This window comes from Camelus ferus, chromosome 10 (genome assembly GCF_009834535.1).
Source record: "Camelus ferus isolate YT-003-E chromosome 10, BCGSAC_Cfer_1.0, whole genome shotgun sequence".
In the NCBI taxonomy this organism is placed as follows: domain Eukaryota; kingdom Metazoa; phylum Chordata; class Mammalia; order Artiodactyla; family Camelidae; genus Camelus; species Camelus ferus.
The window spans coordinates 59,997,949-60,019,865 of record NC_045705.1 but is presented as its reverse complement, the minus strand read 5'-3'; the positions used below and the strand labels follow the sequence as shown (position 1 = coordinate 60,019,865).

General features: G+C 49.0%; 1 protein-coding gene across 1 annotated transcript in view; it reads left to right on the top strand.

Moving 5' to 3' along the window:
- The window catches only part of MAP6 (microtubule associated protein 6), a 64,868-nt gene extending 44,780 nt beyond the window's left edge, over nucleotides 1–20,088 (top strand). The window contains 2 exon segments of the mRNA XM_014556640.2: nucleotides 1,216–1,412; nucleotides 18,923–20,088. Coding sequence (XP_014412126.2) covers nucleotides 1,216–1,412; nucleotides 18,923–19,946 — 1,221 coding nt within the window. The 3' untranslated portion in view covers nucleotides 19,947–20,088.
- The last annotated feature ends 1,829 nt before the right edge of the window (nucleotides 20,089–21,917 follow it).

The following is a 21,917-nucleotide window of genomic DNA, read 5'->3' as shown; positions in this document are numbered from 1 at the left end:
GCCTTTGCTCTTCTTTTCCCTAAAGTCTTGCAGTCAAGTGGAGTTTCCTACTTGGCCCAGGACTGGTTTACAGGTGAGGGAACTACCCAACCCAGTTTGTGTGGACTACTCCAGTTGTAGCATTGAAAGTTCCAGATTCCATGAAAGCCCTCAGTCCTGGGCAAACTAGGACAAATGATTACCTTATTTACAGGTTAAGGGTGACAGAAAACCCCAGGACCTTGTTGAGTGAATGGCCCAGCCTCTGAGGCCCAATATCATCTGTATCCACCTTCCACAGATGAGGTGAAACCCAGAAAATTCAAGTGGAGGATGGAGGGAAGGTTGGGGAAAGTAAACCTAGAGATGGATGGGTGAAGAGGGTGGCATACTGAGGGATTGTACTCAGTGGCCTTGAGTTCTTGAGAAAGAGAAGGCAAGGCCATCTCCTAGGGATGAGGGGGGCAAAGCTCAAGGAGGGAGCTTGGGGAGAACAGAGTGGGCTTGAACAGCTGCTCTGGGAAAACCTTCCAGGATGCTGGCCAGAGATGAGGTCTGGAGGGCTGGGCAGTGCTGACGGCCCCACAGGGCGAGGCTGCCTGTCCCAGCCTCTCAGGGAGGATGTTTGTCCACTGGAGCTCACCATCCTATAAACCACCCAGAATCCCCATGTCTACATCAACAAAAGTTTATTTCTTATTAATATGCATCTGCTGTGGATTGGCTGCAGCTCTTGGATCTGGGATTTGGGGCGAGGGAGCAGCCTCTCCCTGTGGCAGAGGAAAGGAGCCATTGGGAAGCAAATGCAGGCTGATTCTTGATTTCTGTCAGGAGGTGACCCATGTCACCTCTGCTCACTTTTCATTGACTAAAGCCAATCACATGCCTGCCTGACTTGAACAGGGCAGGGCGAGGTATAATCTTCCCACAGGGATGGGCCGCAGAGAGCGCAAAACAGAAACACAGCCCACGGCCTGGAGTGGCCGAGGGCGAGAGCTGGCGGTCAGGAGCCAGCGTGGCCAGCTAGAGGGCTGCCCACACGACTGACCGGGGGCTTCAGACAGGAGACGCCAGATGCCCTAGCATCAGTGAAGAGGCTTCCTATGCCATGACACTCAGTGTCCTGTGCTGTCATTCCCATCATCCTTTCACTAATCACGTCTTCTCTCTCAATTCTCCCTCCCACTCCTGCCTTTTTCGTGTTTCCGTTTGCGGTCTGTCTGTCTCTCCATGCAGGTGGAGAAACCTAGTGTCCAGAGTTCCAAACCAAAAAAGACCTCAGCGAGCCATAAGGCCCCGAGGAAGGCCAAAGACAAGCAGGTGGTGTCGGGCCGGGCCTCCAAGAAAAAGAGCGCCGAGGGGCCCCGCACTGCCCCGCCCGAGGACAAGGAGCAGAGCAAAGAGATGAACAATAAGCTGGCTGAGGCTAAAGAGTAATTCACTGCACTTCTCTTTCTTCTTCTCTCCTTTCTCTTTTTCTTTCTCTTTTTCTTTCTCTTTTCTTTCTTTCTTTCTTTCTTTCTTTCTTTCTTTCTTTCTTTCTTTCTTTCTTTCTCTCTCTCTCTTTTCTTTCTTTCTTTCTTTTCTTTTCTTTTCTTTTCTTTTCTTTTCTTTTCTTTTTTTTTTTTTTAACCAACCAACAAAAAAGGCCACAAAATTGATGAGAGGCTTCCCATCTGCCTGGAGCCCGAGTGTTCCAGGAGCTCTTTGGTTTGGTTTCTTTGAACAGAGGGATCCTGTTTCAAAGACGAGTGGCCTGCCTCCTGTCCAGATCTAGACCAGGTCCTGCCGCTGGTCCCCGACCAGCAGGAAGCCAGAGGTGGGTGGTGCCTCCAGCAGGGGAGGGTGTGCCTGGTGGGGAAGGCAGGAGGCAGGAGGGCTATGGAGAAAGTCCTGGCCATGCTTCGACGTGAGCATGGGGCGTCCTCCTCCACTTCCTCCCCAGGGTCTGTGCCAGTGATCAATTTTGAACTATAGGTAAAAATGTTCATTGCCAAACTTCACAGAGTTATCCTGTATGCTATAGAAGCCCAGCCAGGTTTTGGAAATTGACAATTTGTGGAAATATTTTTTAAGAAATTTTGGCCTTAATGCTAATAAAATGAGTTGTGTCTGTTAAGCTGAAGTAGTTTTTCCATAGAATCTTCCGTTAGAAACGCGTGATTGCATTTAGTTTCCTACCAGTGGGCTTTAAGTTGTCTACCAAGTAAGAGAGATGCCACTGATGACCAAAACTAGGCCAGGGCAAAAAAGTTAGGTGTCTTAGGTACATTCCAGACATGGTAAGAAGATGACAAAAATGAGATTGTTTCCTCAGCCTAGCCAGTGCTGCCAATTTGGCAAAGCAGCTGGTTACAAATGACTGAGGAAGAAAGTTTAAGGTCTAAGAATAGTGTATTTAGAATGTGGCTTCTGAGAAACACACAGCAGGAAACAGATGTAGTTAGTGGCAGGTGTGGCGATGTTTACTGTCCCTGCCTGGACCGTTCTTGCTCTGCTCCTGGAAGAGGACAGGAGATGCTGAGCTTCAGGTTAGGGGACATTTCTGTGACTTAACCTAAGATGAGGAGAGTTCCCTGCGACATGATTAGCAAGCATCTTTGACCTCATTCATGAATAGAAGCAGCTCTCCTTGTATGTGTGTCTCATGTCTGTGGGTCAGCACTGCCTGCCAGTGATGGCAGTGCCACCTTAGCTGTGCTAGAGTTGTGTTGTAGGCATTAGTCAATGAGTTGTGGCAAGACCCCAAATACCTACCAGAAAAATTGCATTTGCAAACTCTGTGACGTGTACGTTGTTCAGTAACCTTTATTTCTCATGTCTTCAGAGTGCTCAGTGTCACCAGCATTCTGAAATTTCTGGGCTGTTGTGTGACGCCAGCCTTTGCTCTGGGGTACTTTTCTTTTGTAATGAAAGTGGTGAAGAGTGAAGTCCTCAAGTCCCTTTCTAAGTCCTTCCAGTTGATGCCGGTAGAGCCTCCACAAGCTCTCTCCTACTCTGACCTTTCGGGCAGCAAGACCTCCATTTCCACCATTTTGTTTTTCACCTTTGGGCTGATTGAGAAATCTCTTGTAAATGAGTTGAGCCTGTGCTATTTGGGCCCTGTTTCCTAAGAGAACAGGACTAGCAGGGCTGCTGCCCTCCTCCTTTCTGTCTCAGAGAAGGAGCTGTGATGAAGGAGAAGGACTGAGGAAGGTAGAAAATGTTAGTCGCAGTTTATGAATCCCAGATTTTGATGCCAAGCCAGAAACGGCGAGAGTAGATCTCAGTGCTGATTCCGGGTATTTGCTAGCTAATCTTAACAATAGCCAGACAGCCCTGTCAATATGATCTTAACTTTGTCCAGAGAATTTGCCAGTGTGTGTTCGTTCTCTTGAGAGCTGACATTAGTCAGACATGTTGATGTTAGCCACAATTTGGATTTCTCCGTAGAATAGTCATCTATTTTTTGTAGATCAAGTAAAATCAAGCTTTACAATGCATGGGGGACCATTCATTCCACATTCACTTATTGAATGCCTGTGTGCCCTACACGGGGCCAGCCACAGTGGGTAGTGTGCCTAAATCTGTCTCCACAGCAGCACAACCAGGATACATAGGACTCAATCCCTGTGTCTGATTCAAGTTTGTGCTGACCAAATGGTAGTTTCCCACCTGCTTTATAGCCCCAGGCACTGAGTTTCTTCCCTGCCCCGCCTGAGGCTCTAGATGACCTGTAGGATTCTTCAACCCTTTAGTTTCCCCCATCTTTTTAGCACCTCCAGCTGATGAAACCTTGTTGGTAGTTCACTTTGACTCTTGAATGTGTCACTTCACTGGCAGGAAACCTCCTTTGATTTCTACTGTTTACAAATAAAACTCAGCCAGTCTCGGTCTGTATCCAAACAGGCTGATTGACACTGACTGACATCAGCTTCACAAGCAATGTTTTGGTTTTGCCTTTCTGAAGGTGACCAAGCTTCGAATGCCTGTTCTGCCCATTTTTGTACCATTCCCTGTGGTTCCCTGAACTCCCCTGACAAATGAGCGAGGACTGAAGCTTTCCCACTGTCTGCTTCCCTCGCCTGCAAAAATAATCCTTGAAGCTGTGCGTCGGGTCCTTAAAGCTTTTCGTTATCCGCTGGTGCTCCCATGATGCCTTTGCCTCTCCCAAGGCAGACAGGAAGTGTCTACTTGCGATTTTGTGGCCTGGGTTTGTTGCATACCACAGATTGTCTTTGTATGTGTAGCGCACACCTCTCTTGGTGCTATTTCATTCCTGCTGTTAGTAAGAAAATGACAAAAATATTCATGTATAGCCAATTGATTGTGACGTGCTTGTGGTCTGTGCTTGCTCAGAAAAAACAAACAAACAAACAAACAAACAAACAGTTTTTCCAATTATAAATAAATGCTAAAGACGAACACCACTTTCTTGATCTTATTTCCTTGGTAAGGCCCAGCTGAGTAGGCGAAGGAACCAACCTTTGCCATTTGAGCCACTCTCCATGAGGTGAGCTGTGCCCTGCAGTTTGTCTGGGGTTCTCCATAACTCAGCTTGACTCTTTTAGATACTTGCCTCTCTGATACTAATTGCAAGCAGTCAGAGCTAAGTGTTGGGAAAAGCGAAGATGGACCAAGAGACCCACTGGCCAACAAGGTAGTGTAACGTTTTGATGCCCTGGTGCTGGGAGTGAGTGACCAGCGCCGCCTGGCCATGCTGGGAGGCTGGGTCCTGACCTCCACCCTTTCCCATCGACCCACAGGACTGTCTGTTCTGGATTTTCTCCTCCCAAGCAATGGCAGAGATGCCTTGTCTGACTCATTTAATCTGGTCATTGTGGAGGATCCACCCTCTGGGACTGGCTCACTGTGTGGGTTATTGGGTGACAGTCTGGTGTGCGCCTAACGGGGGTGTGGAAACTGCCATAAGAGAGTCCCAACAAGGTAACAGTAGACCAGGGAGCTGGGAGCTCAGATAGAGGACAGAACTCTTCCCACCAGGGGTGGGGAATCAGAGGCTTCGTGGAGGGGAACCTTGGAGAATGGGTGGGAGGTGGGTGTGCAGGGCATACAGGGGCTTCCGGCAGGAGAGCAGATAGATGGGCACCTCAATGTGCCCATTTTGATATCCTTCTGCTAACATGGGAGATTCTGTACTTTTGTATGGGATCCCTCTTCCTTTTTCCAAACATGCTATTGAATACCTATTACGCGCCAGGCATTGTGCCTGGAATAGGGAACCAGGATGACTGAGACGCCATCTCCCATCACAGTGAAGCATGAAGGAGGAGTCTTTTCTAGCAGATTTCATGGGTCAGGGAGGACCTCAGCGGAGGGCAGGTGATGACCAGGTGAACAGAGCCCGGGGTGGCCAATCAGACAGACAGAGGGAGCTGCAGGAGCAGAGCTCTGGGGGCTCCAACATCAGGTGAGCTCAGCCCTGGGGCGTGATTCTCTTGGGGAGGACCTGGTGTCATGTGGGGGGCGGTGGTTAACTGGGGTTTCTCCATCTACATACCCAGCTTGCACCCCCCTGTGTGCATGTTCCTGCCATCGTGCTGCTCACCCTCACACTCATACTGGGCACCAACCGCGGGTCCCCTCTTGCTCCAGGCTAGGAACTCTAGGCTGGGATTCATTCTGTTGCTGCTCCCCAGTTTCTGGGCTTTGGGGAGGAGCCATGGTAGGAATCAATCAAGGGTCACGTTTATGAAAAAAAAAAAACCACTGTATATTCATTTTCCAGATGAACAGAAAACATTCCTGCCTGCTTTTGTATGAGGCAGAAAACCCCAAATCCTATTCAATAAATCAAACATACATAAATGTGTATTATTTAGCTCTTTTTTGATCAGTTAAGAATTGTTTTATTCAACACTAGGGATTGAGAGAGGTGGAGAGAAATAGAGAGGTAGAAACAGAGGCAGAGAGAGAAAAAGACCCACAGAATCACATGTGTGAAGACACTGAGAACAACCCAGGGGAAGGTGAGATGCACTCGGAGTCCGAGAGAGGGCAAGAGTGGGCAGCGGAGAAGCAGGCGGGTGGGAGCCATGTGGCTTTCTCTGTGCCGCCCAGCGGTTGGGACTCACATACAGCCTCAGCCTCGCTTTCCATCCATGCTCCCTGAGCTGCCAACACCCAGGGGGCAAATCTCCACCTGTGATTATTATCACCTCACCTCCCTGAAACAGCAAACAAAGCTAAAACCAGCCTCTAGCTTTAAAATAGGTCATCATTACTACATTAGTTGTAAGTGTAGTTTGAGTCTTCCTTAGAGTTTATATGTTCTTAGGAAAGTTCTTCCTTTTTTTTTCCCCCACTAGGTTTTAAAAACGCACAGCCTGCTTCCCATAGGTTCGGGGAGTGTCCCCTTTCACAAAGACTGTGTCATCATGGTTTTAAGGTCCTCTCCCTGCTGAAATTTCTTAGAAGCATTTTACATGTTCACAATCTCAAGTATAAAAAGTTTCTTGCAGGATGTAGCCTGTGGACCATCTATAAATAAGGCGAGACCCTATCGCTGCTCCACTTGAGGCCAGCAGGGCAGGGACAGCAGCAGGGCAGCCGAGGCCACTGAGACAGGAGAGGCAGCTTTTTCAAATGAAGGGAAGCAACCCTCCTCAGCCTCCACACTTGTAGAGGTTCACACGGTTCTGGCACACGGTTCACAGCTCTCCATCCCATGGCCATTGGTGCATCTGTACCCATGACACCTGGACCATCCTAGAACAGCTATAGTAACAGGGTTGCCATCATTCTATATTTTCTTCCTTAGCTTGTGAACATAGGTTACCAGTGGTGGTGCACTTAGCTGTTTATGAGATTTATGGATGGAAGTCAGTGCTGGCTGTCCAAGTCTGTGTCATTCACTAAACTCTTTGAGCCTTGGTGTCCTCCTCTGAAAATGGGGACTCTAATACCCACCTCAGAAGAGAGGAGTGAGGGTGAAACAACTTGCAGTCTGTGGGGAAACCCATAGTGGACACTAAATAGAGGTCACTTCAGCCCCTCCACCTTCCCCGTACAGGACTTGAAAGGTCTGTGTTCCCTGTCTTTCTGACAGATAGCTAACTGAGTAAATCTCTGATAATATATGAAGTTGATAGAGGCAAACGCTAATTAAGAAGAATGCTTTTAAAGGATTTCGGCTATGGAATGCCTTTGAGTCTACAGACCTAAACAATAATATTCTAACAATGTATATTTGCTGATTGTTTACAAAGCCTGTCTTTCTGTGCGATCACACTGACCCCTCCTGATGTCATGGAGCAAGTGTCTGCACCAGGCAACAGGCAGGAGAGGGACTCTCAGAGGGGAGGGCGTCTGGTCTGCCAGCTCATCCGGCTGAGACAGACGGAGGAAGCGTGGAGCCGGGTCTCCTGCTCGCAGGCTGAGCTGCTTCCCCCTTCACCTGAGGCAGGGGCCGGCCTGGAGGGAGTCAGCTTTCAGACACGTGGGACTCCTAACTAAATTACACCCTCACCTCAAGGTGCCATGTCTGCTTGGGCATTACAGACCCTCCTGCAGGCTTACCTGGGATCCCCTATAAATCTTGGGACTCAGATATAAGTCAGGGGAAATAAGAATTGGGTCAGGTCTTCACACACAACTGGCTGAAACATCCTGACAGAATTAACCAATTGTCTCAGCCAGATATACACACATTTTCTCCTCTGGGTGCTAAATTAACTGACTGGGTGACTAAAATGCATGGTTACTGAATACAGAATGATCCAATAAAGTTTTCATTCATTAGAAGTATACCTGGTCCTGGAGATACCAAGATAAAACTGGTGTCCATTACCTGACATCGGAGGTATTAGATCTGAGACTGCCATCCTGTGCATTTTATTCCAAATTGGAATGGAGCTTAACTCTATCCCTTGTCCTCATATAAGTGGCCCTCTGTCGCTTGTTAGCTAGGCATTGTATATAACTGTCTCAACCCAGACATCTTATTTGGGGCCGAGCGAGCTTCAGATGCTGAGATGCATCAGTTATTGCCACCGCTACTGGCTTAAGCTGCCAGAGGGATCTTTAGAACATGCACCTCTGACCATGACACACCCTGCTTTAAACCATCCGCGGGCTCCTCGTGGCCTGCAGAAGCTTGTCTCTGCTCAGCGCCCCATGCTGCTTCTCACCTCCATGCTTTACCCACGCTGCCCCACCTGCTCAGACTGCCCTTCTGCTTCTCCACCTGGCTAACTCATCCTTCAAGACTCCGTCTGCTCAGGGGACAGCTCCAGGAAGCCTTTCCCGCACCTCCCAGGCTGGGTAAGATGCTCCCTGTGTGTTCTTCATCATGGAACTTAGCACACGTACTGTGTCATCTGCTCATGTGTATGTGTTCCCCCTCACCCAGACTGTGTTCTCCCAGGGCAAGGACCTAGTCCTTCTGCTCATCTTTGTAGCCCCGGCTTCTGGCCCAGTGTCTACCACGGATAATGTCTTCTCAAGTGTGTGTTGAATGAATAAGTGAGCGAATGAATGACGATATTCACCATCTGCTCCATTTTCACCATGGCGCCTCCACAAGGCTTTGTTCTGCCTAACAATTGGCTCTGCTCACATGAGAGGGGTGGTTTCGAGAGACGTCAAGACAACAGCAGAGCACAGAGGAGCCAATGGCTGGTTTTATAATGGCCAGCCTCTGGGCCAGCCCACCTCTGTACTTTCTGTGGCCACTTTTTCTAAACAGTCTTGACTTCATAAAATCATAGATTCTCAGTTAGAGGGTAATCTTAAGAGGTTGGATGATCCCACCCCCTGCCCAGTGCAGAGCTCTTAACTCCAGGATAGTAGAGGCGTCCCTCCAGGGGCATATCTGAGAAAGAAGGGCTGAGAATTATAGCCGGCAGGCCTGGTTCAAACTCCGAGCTCTGCTGATTACAAGCTATATGACCTTGGCTGAGTTTCTTACTTTCTTTGAACTTCAAAGAGATTGTAAGAGTACAAGTGTCCATTGCTACCCAATTGTATTTGGTCCCCAAATTCAGAAATCAGGAGTTTGCTCAGCAAGGGATGTGGTGTGACCTGAATCTGTTTGGTTCCATGGTGTAGGGTAGCAGGTGGTAAGAGGTCTGATAGCAGAAAATCCTGTTTGAGATTCAGAGGACTCTCATGAGGGCCCCGTGAGGATGCCTGCGAAGACCTCTGCCAACTGTAAGTGGAACGCCCTTGTCATAGTTCATTTTATGGGTAGTTTGCTGACCACCACTTCCCAGTTACTTACCATCCTTACTCCAGTCCCAGCGGAATGGTGGTAGCTGGAGCTCCACATGGCAAATCCACTCCCTCTGCCTTGCAACGACTTGAAATAAAGCCCCTCTTGCACTGGCTCTGCTGCCCCCTCCCCTCCCCAGCCCTTCCTGGCCCTACCTCCCTGAGCACACCCTATCAACCACCTGGTATGGAGTCCATGCAATTACATGGTCATCTTCATTGATTCCCTCTGGACACATTAAGCCAATTTTTGATTAATGGGTCAAGATCCCATCCTTTGCTTTAGATGGGGTAGAGGGGAGGACAAAGATTGATTTGCAAGTTCCCATCTGGACAAGAACTGAGCCATTCCCGTCTGCTGGCCTTAGTGCAGCACTGCACATTTTAAAAAGGGTCACCAGCATGATTACCAGAGTCTTTGCAGCCCATTGAGACAGTCAGCTCTGCCCCTGAGTTTGCCTTCTTGGTGTAAAAACAACCAAGGAAGCTTTTAAAATATTTATTCTACAACTGGGAATTTATTTAGTCTTATCAGGTTATACCTAGAAAAGGTATTTAACTGCAAAAAGGAAAAAACAACCACAACACAGGGTGGGAAACAAAACCATCTAGCCCCCTAGCGCAACCATCTCCCTGTGCTTCAGGAGAACACATCTGCCTGCAGGGAGCCTGGAGTAGTGGAGACAAATCCCAACCAAGACTCTGCCCCAGGTCTCTAGTGCCAGTTTTGTAAAAGGCAGGGGTGCCACAGCTCAGGGGAAGGGAAGAAACATTTATTTGACCTTTACACACTTGTTTCCATTTAATCCTCACAACAGGGCTAGAGAGTCTGTAAGCAGCATCCCCATCTACAGATACAGAAATTGAGACTTAGTGGTTAAATAACAGGTGCACAACTTGTGAGTGGCAAGCCGGGATTTGGAGCCAGGTTTGGGTGACAAACCCATTCTTTGTCCAGGACTCAGGGCCATCTCTAGGATTCCTATGGTAAAGAATTCCTGAAAGAGCCATCTCATCCCATCCCTTTCTTGCTCCAAACCTTCAGTGACCCTACATACTCTCTTCATCTTTGGAAAATGAGTCAGATGAAGGTCAGAGATGCTGAGTCTGATCAGCACCATTACTTCCTCCTCCCCACTCCTCTACTCCCCCCGCCCAGAATTAAGCCTTGTGGTGGCAGCCTTTTTTCCAGCTGTGGTCCTTGCTGCTCTGTCTGTGCTGATGAGCGACATCTGGGTGGACTCTCTGTGTGGCCCCGGGCTGGCAGACCAACGGGCAGCCTTACAGGTAGGGCTCACAGGTGTGGTGTGGATGGGCACTCTGAGACCAGGATGCCCCTGCTTTCTAGGACTAGCTTCTTTGCCAGGGTCTGCTGAACACCAGGAGGTATACCAGGGCTGTCCTTGTGTAGTGGCTGCAGGAAGGGCTAAGACAAAGTGGGACTTGTTGGGGCCCCAGAGAGACAACTCTCAGGAGATGCAGTTGGGAGCTCGGAGCTGGGGACCTACAGAGGTCAATGACTCCAGCCTCCTGGACCAGTTAGAAACAGTCATGGTTATATCAAGCCAGACCCAGTTCAGACATCTGCAGACAAAGTTGGAATCTCTATGGTTGAAGTCACACCCCTGAGGGATACTGTTGTAGAAAGGAAAGAGCTTTACTGAAAGTCTGTTATCCTCAGTTAAGGTCTTGACATTGCCACAAACTCCCTAGGTGACCTTTCTGAGCCTTACTTCCACCTCTGGAAAATGGAGGATGTGAGTGACCCCTGTCTATCTGCCTGGCTGACGGGGCTGTGGTGAGAATATGATGTGCTACCTTGTATGTAAAGTCCTCTTAGAAAACCATAAAGAGAGGTTACAGTTTGGGAGGACAAAAAAGTACTAAGGCAGTTAAAATTGGAAAGAATTTGTGTGTCATGTAAATGCGGTTGTCAGAATTTAATTGCGTGTGAGTTATTTTTAAAACTCTCCATTTGGGATGGAGATCTCCTATATGTGCCAGCCCCATGCCCGAGTGCTCCGGCTCTCCACTCTATTCAACTGAGTAGGCACTCATCAAATGTATATGGAAGGATGGGGGGGAGGATAGAGAGGAGGGGGAAAGTAGAGAGGGAGGGAGGGAAAGACAGAGAGGAAATAGGAAGAAGCAGACAGGATCTCTGCCCTCAAAGAGCCCCAGTCTGAAGAGGCAGCTACAAAACAGTTGGCAGCTCATCTGATAGGGCTGCTGTGATGGGGCGAGGGGATGGGAACAGAGAGGGGCTGTGGGCACACAGGAGAAGGAGTACTCAGCCTCTGGAGGTAGAGGTCTGGGTGACTGAGGAAGTCACCCTGGAAACTGAATCTTTAGTTGCTAAGGAGGGCGTTACTGGGCAGATGAGGAGAGTGGAGTTGGGAAGCAGCACTGACATGCCTGAGAGGAGGCTAAAGTGGCCTAGGGTTATATCAATGGAGGTATAGACTCCAGGACAGAGGAGGTATGTCCTGCTTGGAGACTGTAACTGCGACATCATTTTCAGTTCTGGGGTCACACTTTCCAAGGAACAGGAGCCAACTGAGATGTATAATGAGGAGAGCAGCCAGGATGGTGAGGGTCCTGAGCTGTTGTGGGACGTGTGATGCCCAGAGAAGCCGAAATAAGGACACGATTGCTGTCCCTTCAAGTATCTGAAAGGTTGTCCTGGGGCAGGCAGCAGGACATTCTGTGGAAGGGTGACCCCAGAGCACCGAACCCAGATCAGGGCATGGACGGGAGGGAGTGGAGCTGACAGAAATCCAGGCTTCTTCTCAGGGTCTAAACACTGGACCGCAGATGGTGGGCTTCCTCACTGTGGTGTGTGCCCCACCCAGGGAAGTGCAGGCAGTGGCTGGGGCCAGCCGGCAGGGAGACAGTAACACAAGTTCAGGAGACCTGATGACCCTCAGGTCTATCCTTCCAGCCCTGGGCGCCTTACGGAAACGACAGGCCAGTCAAGAAACAAGCACCACTCGGAGGGTTGGAGTACTCAGATGTATTACCCGGCGGGCTCAGAGGGGCTTCTGCTCCGAAGCTCTGAGCACCTCCAAGACGTGCGCATGAAGTTTTATAGGGTAAAGTACAAGCTTGGGGTATTAGGCCAATAGGCATGGAACAGCTTTAGCAGCATCATTATCACAAAAGTAGAGGCAGGGAGGCAGCAAACCAACATTCCAAAGCCAGATATGTATCTTTGAAAACCCAGCTGGCTAGCAAAAATCATGAACAGCAAACCAACACTAATTAACCTAGATTTACAAGTTAGTCCAGCAGAACTCAGGTCAGTGTTCCGATACTTAGATTTGTGAGTTATCTTGTTAGCCCAGCCCAGCCTCTCCTTCACATTCCTAGACTTGTGAGTTATCTTGTTAGACCAGCCGGGCTTTTCCTTCACATGAGGAGTTGTACCTTCAGGGACCAGAGACGGGGGCTTCTCCAGCAAAGTGACATCTTTGCTCTGAAGCGACTTTCAGGCCTTTCTGGTTGAAGAGACACAGGCAGATGAGGGCTTGGGGCCACAGCTAGGGGTGGTCCTGGTGCACTGGTAGCTTTACAGTGTCCATGGTGGGGCTCCGCAAGTCAGGGCCCTGGACTCATACATGCCTGTGCCCCCAGCACGGGGCCTCACCCAGAGCATGGGCTCTGCACACTTTGTCCAATGAGTGGATAAAAGAAGAAAAACATCAACTAGAATAAAGAGAAGAGGTGATACACCAGCCATCCATTACTCTCACGAATACCTGCCAGGTACTACGAGCCAGACACTAGAGACTCACGTTGCAAAGACGAACAAAGCACAGCGCATGAGCTAGGGGAGAGGCAGATAATTACCAGATACCGTGATAATTGCTAAAATAGAGGCTACCATGGAGTCCTGCTGGAGAGAGAGTGGGAGTGAGTGTTCTTGTTTTGAGAATGCCTTTTCTCCTGCAATTCTTCATAAGGATAACAAGCCTTTTAAAGACGGTTTCCTTGGCACTCCCCCTCAGACTCTTCTGTGTCTGGGGCTTTGTTTGTGTCTGGGAAACGTGGGCGCCTGTCCAGGGCCCTTGGAGGCAGACAGCAGGAAACAAAGCCGGGAAATGGCCCGCGCCCTGCCCCCTTTTCTCCTGTAGTCCCTGAGGTGCAGTGGCCTCAGCCTCTCCTGCCTATCTTTGCTTCTGCCCACCCAGTGAGATTTTCTGTCTTTACTCCTGGACCTGCTATTTCTTAGCTGTGTGGCTACGGGAGAGTTGCTTGCCCACTCTGGGCCTCGTTTCCCATCTGGAGAGTAAGACATTGGACCAGGTCACTAAGTCCCTCTGTGGAACTAACATTCACTAAATATCACATGTTCCAGGGGTCAATGCCGTAAGCATTCACATAAACTGATCCTCTCTGGGAGGTAGGCACTGTAATCCCCATTTTATAGATTAAGGAAATGAAGCTTGAAGACTGGTTGTCCATGATGACATCCCATGGCTAGGAAGGAGTTGAGTCAGCATTCAAACCCAGCTCTTCTAGCCTTGAGCCCAGCCCTTGTACTTTTGCCTCCAGCAGACTGCTCTTTACCATGTAAAAAATGATCTAGGTTAAAATACCTAACACCGAGCCTGGCACATAGTTATTGCTCAGGAAATATGAGTTTCTTGCTTCCTCGGGGCTTTTCAAAGCTATGGAAGCAGTGAGTTCAAGAATGGGTCCACAGGTCCCTGATTTTCTGAACAGGGCCATATGCCAGGAGTACTGCCTCAGCTCTGGGCTGCTTTGATGGTGCATTAGGAGACAGTCTGGGAAGAAAAAAACAAACAAACAAAAAAAGGTGGAGTATGCGATTAGAACTGTGTGCAAGAGCAGGACTCAGCAGGAGGGAAGAAAGCCCTTTCTCCAGATAGTCTGGGGCAGGGCACCATCATCCTGCTTCAGACTCTGATAAAGCTTGGATCCAAGGTCAGTGTGTGTGTACCCCAGAGGCCTTGCCTGTCCCCATGGAAACAGGACAAAGGGCAGAAAATGAAGTTCCTACGACTTAGGATGTCTCATGTAACCTTGGAGGAGAAAATCTTGCAAATAGGACAGAATCTGGCACAGAAACAGCTCTCATTTATTCATTCATTTGACAAGTAGTCAGGGCTTTCCCTGGGTAGGTACGGTCTTAGGTACAGCGGATAGAATGATTTACAAAATTGGCATGTTCCTGTCCTTTGAACACTTCAGCCTAGTGAGGAACACATTAATGGGAAAGAATGCAAGTAATGAGCTGTGATGAGGGGCAGGAGAGAAAGTGTCGGGGACTAGGAGAGCCTGGAGCAGGGGCCTGGTCACATCTGGTCGCCAGGGAAAGTGAGCTGGGAGATGGAGGATGAGTAGGCATTAATCAAGGGAGCAGGGCATACTGAGGAGCAGAACAAAGTCCTGGGAGGCTGGACCACAGAGAGCTAGGAAGGCGGTGGGAGCAAGCCAGTCAGCGAAGTGGGGCCTTTTTATTCTGGGTTCAAGGAGAAGCCTTGAAGAGTTGTCAACAGGAAAGGGATTTGGTTTTTTGAAAGATCATTCTGATTTCTGCATGCAGAATGGATTGGAGGAGGAGCAGGGGATACTGCTTAGGGGCTGTGACAGTGGCCCACAGAGACAATGGCGTAGCTGGTGGTGGAAGGGAGGGAAGGACAGAAGTGGGAATATTCAGGAGATACATGTTAGGAGCCAGAAAAGATGGTTCTTCATAGACTGGATGAAGGTTTTGAGGGACCAGGAATCATCGAGGATGACTTGGGTTTCTGGCTGGGGCCATGGGATAAATGATAAACCAGGTTTCAGCAACAGTAAGTTGTAAATCTTTCTGTTTGACCTTCCTTGTCCCCAGTACTGAGCTGGGCATTGGGGCTGCAGACCAAGCAGATGGCCCCTGCCTTCAGGGAGCTCACGGTCTAATGGGGGGAAAACTGACATGCGGCTGGGGTATCTATGAATGTGGCAAGAGACTGTAAAATGGTGCTGCAAGGGAGATACAGACAGAACTAGTTTGGAAAGATACACCCAGGAAGACCTTGTGAGGAGGTGGGGATCGAAACCGAGCCATCAGGGACAGACAGGGCCAAGTGGGAGAAAGAGGGCAATCTGAGCAGCAGAAACAAAGAAGCAAAACATTGGGAGTGTGCAAAGCAGTGTGGAGGGGCCAGAGGACAGTGCGGGAGGGTGAGGCTGCAGGGATCTCCACCACATCCCCCGCCTCCCCCCAGGGCTGCCAGGAGATTCCAGTGAGCTAAAGCAAAGACTGTGTGAGCATCTGGTAAACCGCTACACAGTTATGGTTATGGACTTAACTCATGTGAGGCACCGAAGCACTCTACAAATGTCGTGAATTATGACAATCTTAGACCCTTGCCTAAGAGGATCGTCTGATCCTCTGTCATAATAGTCCCTGACATTTGTATTGTTATCTCCATTTTACAGATGAGGAAACTGAGGTCTGTGTGGTTGAGTAATTTCCCAAGATCTGGCAGGCAATAAGCAGCACAGAAGCCAAGGTAAACCCAGCAGGTCATTCTAGTTTCTGAGAAGGGTAACCAGGCTAGGAAGTGGAAGGAGCCTGTCTCAGGTGCTGTCTTGAGAAGATCCCCAGCTGCTCAAGACTCCAGACTCAGCTGCCCAGGTTGAGCTGGGACAGCTGGCCTGTGGGCTGAGTAGGGCTCAATCCAGCCCATCCCCACTCACCAGCCTTGCTCTGGCTTCCGCCCTGGGGGTGCAGCTCTGTCTTATTCACACAGAGGCCACTGTGAGCAGTGGGGCATTCTACAGATGGCTAGCCTGGCAGGGCACCATGGAACCAAGTGATAGCCAGTCTGTGTGAATGAGTTTTATGTTGCCCTTGAGGGTAGTTTTGTTCACAGGAAAACCACCCAAGGCTGCTTTGGTTTGAAAAACAAATGATTAATTTATAAAAGTAACAAATTTTTTAAATTTAATAAAATTTAATAAACTCTTTTAAGGAGGATTTTATAACTTAGTTCATTTCCCCTAAATAATTTAAATTAAATTGCAAGTTATTTAAAATAAACTCAGCTTAAAAATATGTTAACTATTGGGTTGTAATAAAAGTTCCATCATTATTTACAAAATTTATAGAATTGTCTTATATTTTTCAACTTAAAACCACAATTCTAAATTATTCTATTACATATTTTATATAGCAATCACAAGCCTAATGTGTTAGATATAATATGCCAAATTATTTTAAACATTACAAATACTTTCAGACTAAATCTACACAGATTTTTCCTGAACTTTAATACCAAAAAAGGTACCGTCGTAGATTTAATTTGATTTATCATTTCTAATCTTAATTCTAAACCTTTCCATGATTAAAGAACACTTATTAAGGAAACAAGTTTACTAACCAAAGTAATATAAGGGTTTATATCCAGCAAATTCAGGATTACGTCTCAGCTGGCTGAGTGCTCATTAAGCAGAACTATGGTGCATGGCATGTGAGCCAATGCTGCAGACGTCCAGGGAAATGTACTTTGCACCCAGTGCTGCGGGTCTGGCCCTCTTTTGACTCTCCATGCCAGCAGGGGACACTGAGTCCACGTCCTGCCAGTAGAATAGGTTTTGCAACCCAAGCCCCTGAGATCAACTTAAGCTCTGGTCCCATCTTTTGTCTCCTGTCTCAGTTTCATCACCCCTTCAGATGGCTCCACCCAGATTGTCCACTACCTGATAGGCTTCAGCTAATCAATTTCCTGCTGGATTCTATTCTAAATTAAGTTTTTATTTTTTCTCTCTGGCCAACTATCAAATATTAGAAGTATTTTAATGCCATCCTTGGATTCTGCATGCTTCTTGTGGTCCTGCCTGGCTCCCTCCACAAACACAAATGTCCTACTGACGGCAGCCAGCTGTGTTATGTGGCCAGGGCAACTGTGCTCTGTGTCGTGCTGAACCAGGGGGCCGCTCTGGCCCTTCTGTGTCCACTGTGATGCTCAGAGACATTCAGAGGACAGCCTGCCTGCGGCACTGTGGACTCTGCTCAGAGATGTCAGTTCCCAGGTAGCTCAAGAAGATAAGTACAGTAAAAAGCTTCTGGATCAGGATGAAATGTCAGAATACAAATAGTCCAAATGTGTGTAACTTTACTTCTATGTAAATAGAAAAATAATTGTAATATTACATAGTAATATGCTCTATGTACATAATTTCTAATAAGCATAAATTTCTGAGTAAATATCATTATACCAAATGAAATAAATGACAAACTTGAGACCCAGAGAGACAAAACCATAGCAAACTAAAAAAGTGGTACAAATAGAAGTTTATTTGGATCAGCTTTAATAAGCAAGTAGACTTAGTGCTAAAAGCCAATAGGAACTGTTAAAATGCTGAAGTGGTTTAAGTGTAAAGACTTGATTGGCAACAACGTGTAAAAGAGTAATACCAGTTCCACCATGCTGAACACCTGCCATGTGTCAGGAGCCCGAGGAGGAGGAGCACAGGCCTCAGGGGTGGAAAGACCCAGACTCCACAGTCCATGCATGTCCCCTCACTTTCCACATCACTCGTCCACTCTGGACCTCAGTTTCTTCATCTGACAAGTAAGGGTAATAAATCCTCCCTTCGTGTTTCACAGGGTTGCTGGGTTGCTGATATAAGCAACCCAGCAAGAAGGAAGTGATTTGGAAAATGGAATGTCTGTAGGTGTGCAAGGGCTTGTGACCCTGGCTGAGCCCGGCCTGCAAGGCAGGAGTGTGCACTCGAATCTAGATTGTCAGGGTGTCTGAGTGTGGCAATGTTTGCCCTTGTGTCAGTGATGTCATCTGCTCTCCACAGTGTGTGTGGGCTGAGGGGTGGTGTGAATGTCCACAGGGAGGCAAGTGTAGCAGCCTGTGAGGATTTTGGTGAGAGGCCTGGACTCTTGCTGCAGGGAATCAGCCCGAGGGCCTTGGAGTAAGGGAGGGCAGGGGCCCAGGGAGAGTAGAGGGAGCCAGAGTGGGGATAGAGTGAGGGGAGCAGGGCCTCTTCACTGCCTGAATGGGGAGTCCCAGCCAGTCACCTACCAAAGCTGGTGCAGGCAACAGTGGAGGGCACTGTCTAAAGAGAATTTAAAAGCAATAGTAAAACCAATTAAAAGCTGGTCTGCTTTTTTTATTATCACCCTGGCCAGCTGTTCTGAACAATGTCAGTGATAAAATACTTTTCTCCTTGCGGGGGAAGAGGGACATTCCTGCTGCCCTTTTCCTTCATGCATGCCTTGGACCCCTTGCCCCTCCCCATTCAGCACTTAATAAGGTGGTCGGGGAAGGGAAGGAGCCTTGGAAGGTCCTGAGAACAAAAGCACTGACTAGATAGCTCAGACGCGCCCCCAGGATGGACCCAGCTATTCTGGAGGGAGCAAGAGCAGCCTAGGTGGAGCGTGGGGTGGACAGGCTGCTGGGATGCCCACTAGAGGACTCTGAGTCCCACTACAGTACTGCCACTGTCACCCGGGGGCTGCCCTCCGCGCCACGTGCAGGTTATAATCAATTGGCAAGCACACTGAATGACTGATTCTGGAGCCCACCCTGTACCCCACGCCATGTTCTGTACTAAGAACATGCAGATCAGATTTTCCTCCTGACTGTCCAGCAAGAGCTGCCTGCCCAGGCTTCACTAGTCCAAGACTTATCAGGCAATCTGTGCTCTGCCCTGTCCCTGGCCCAAGTGCTGGCCCTCACAGTGACCACCTCTCTCTCCTCTGCAGGAGCCAGGTCGAACCCACCAGTGATTCACATAAGAATCGAGGTCCTGTAGCCAAAGAGCCAGACAAGGATCAAGGTCCCATGGGCTCGGGGCCTCTGAAAGATCAAGGTCCTGTGATCCAAGAGCCTTCAAAGGGTCAAGGCCCCACTGTCCCAGAGCCTCTGAAGGATCAAGCTCCTGTGGTCCCAGGGCCTCAGAAGGATCAAGGTCCCATGGTCCCTGCACCAGTTAAGGATCAAGGTCACGTGGTCCCTGAGCCTTTAAAGAAGGAAGGTTCTGTGATCTCAGCACCAGTCAAGGGCCAAGATTCCTTGGTCCCAGTGTCTCTAAAGAATCAAAGTCCTATGGTTCCAGCAAAAGTTAAAGATCAAGTTTCCGTGGTACCAGAGCTTCTGAAGGATCAAGGCCCTGTGGCTCCAGCACCTGTCAAGGATCAAGGCCCTGTGGCTCCAGCACCTGTCAAGGATCAAGGCCCTGTGGCCCCTGAGCCTGTGGATCAAGGTCCCATGGTCCCAGCACCTGTCAAGGATCAAAGTCCTGTGGTCCCAGAGCATCTGAAGGATCAAAGTGCCATGGGCATAGCACCTGTAAAGAATGAAGGTCCTGTGCTCTCTGAGCCTGTAAAGAGTCAAGGTTTAGTGATCCCAGAGCCAGTCAAGGATCAAGGTGGAGGGATCCCAGAGCTTCTGAAGGATCATGAGTCTGTGGTTGCAGCACCTGTAAAGAATCAAGGTCCTGTGGTCCCAGCACCTGTCAAGGATCAAGGCCCCATGGTCCCAGAGCCTCCCAAGCATCAAGATCCTGTGGTCCCTGAGCCTGTGAAGAATCAGGTTCCTATAATCCCAGTGCCTCTGAAAGATCAAGATCCTCTGGTGCCACTACCAGCAAAGGACCAAGGTCCTGTGGTCCCTGAACCTCTGAAGACTCAAGGTCCCAGGGGCCCCCAGCTGCCCACTGTCTCACCTCCACCCCCAGTCATGATCCCAACGGTCCCCCATGCAGAATATATTGAGAGTTCCCCTTGACACTCACCCCTTGACACACCAAAGAAGGAGCTGCCAATGAAAGTGCTCCCTCTCAGGGGCAGCAAAGACACACATTTAATCTGCATGAAACACGTATTGTATAGTCTTGCTGGAATCTAATAAAACTGGTCCCTCTGGCTCAGCAGTGTCTCTCTCTGGCTCCATTTGAGTACATGCATGTGTGTGTGTGTGAGTGTGTGTATGTGTACATGCACGTGTGTGTGTGCCATGCGCATTGGAGAATGGGCTTGCAGGACTCTGCATTCATCCATCTGGCCCATCTGAGAAATCCCCAGCTCCTGTGAGTTGTCAGCATGAGATGGGAGTGGGTGGGGGGTGCTGAGAGACGGAGGACAAGAGCCCATCGGGAGGGTGTGCGGCAGGACACACCTGTGTTTCTCCTTTACTCTCACACCCCTACCACATTTCACTTCTGACACCAGATATGGGGCAGGGGGTTCCCGCACAAAAAGCAATTAATTATCTGACACCAGCTGGGTGTCTTACAGTTAACAATTCTGACACTATCTACCTGGAGAGAATGAGCTCTCACAGGTTAAGGGCTCAGTCCCACAGACTACTCTCGCTCCCCAAACTTCAGGTGCCAGCTGGAAGTCTCAGTTTGTCACTTGTACTTATGACTGACTGGCTGTAAATTAGGATTCCCATAACCCCGTGCTTGGGTTCAATAATTTGCTAGAATGGCTCAAAGAACTTAGGGAAACACTTATGTTTACTGGTTTATCACAAAACGATAAAGGATACAGATGAACATCCAGGTGGAGGAGATGCATAGGGTAAGGTACAGAAGGGGCACGAAGCTTCCAGACCCTCACCAGGCACGCCACCCCCTCAGTACTTCCAGCAATCTAGAAGCCGAATCCCATCCTTTTGGGGTTTTTATGGAAGTTTCATCATTTTGGCATAATCATTAACTCAATTTCCAGCCTCTCTCCCCTTCCCAGAGGATGGAGGGTGGGACTAAAAATTCCAGGCTTCTAATCGTGACTTGGTCTTTCTGGTGACCACCCCCATCCTGAAGCTATCCAGGAGCCCAAGAGTCACCTCATTTACATAAAAGACACTCCTAACCCACAGGCAATTCCAAGGGTTTTACGAGCTCTGTGCTGGGAACTGGGGGCAGAGACCAATACATATATTTTCTATTATTTCATGGGTCAGGTCCCATGAAAGCCTAGGAATGGGTACCAAACCATAGCAGGCAGAGCCCTGGACTGGTCAGAGTTGAAGCCAACAGAGAAAAAAGGAACAGCTGGCCCAGGATAATTCTGGGTGACAGTTGTTTGCCAAGGGCTTAGCCTAGAGATCATCCAGAAGTCATGCTTCTTGAGAAAACCAGGCCCCTGATCAGAAGAGTCCTAGGACACTCATGAGGGCAGAACTTCACATCAGCTGGTCCTCATTCAGTATCCAGGGCAGCTCAGCCAGGGCTTCTAAAACAATGCCTGAAGTCCCCATTCATTCATGCACACAGTTGGCTTGTCCTTAGCACCCACTCTGTGCCTCGCTCGGTGCTGGGCATAAGGTCACTGTGGTAAGGAAATCCCAGTCTTATGACAGTAAAAGGTGGTGTGGGATGAGGCCCAAGGACAACTAAAGGCCTGGCTTTGAGAGGAGAGTTAAGAGAGGATACCTGGCAGGAACAGCCAGGAAGGCTTCTCAGAGAAAGTGGCCATGAAGTACAGATGGCTGAGGTAGGAAGGAGTATCATCGATGTGGCTGGGGGGCCAGCATAGGCCCCCTCTGGAAGTCTTTGAATGAAAGAAACCTGATTAGCATGAGGGCTTGACCAAGGGGTGTGGCAGGCCTCTGGCCATCCTCTGCCCGGTTCTTCCCAGCTGTAGCCATTTCCCAGTCCCTCCCGGGCTCCCACCGTCTCCACCCCTTCCCATCCCTCCCCTCGGCGGCCAGGCAAATCCAGATAAAGTACCCCTGCCGGCCACGGCATAC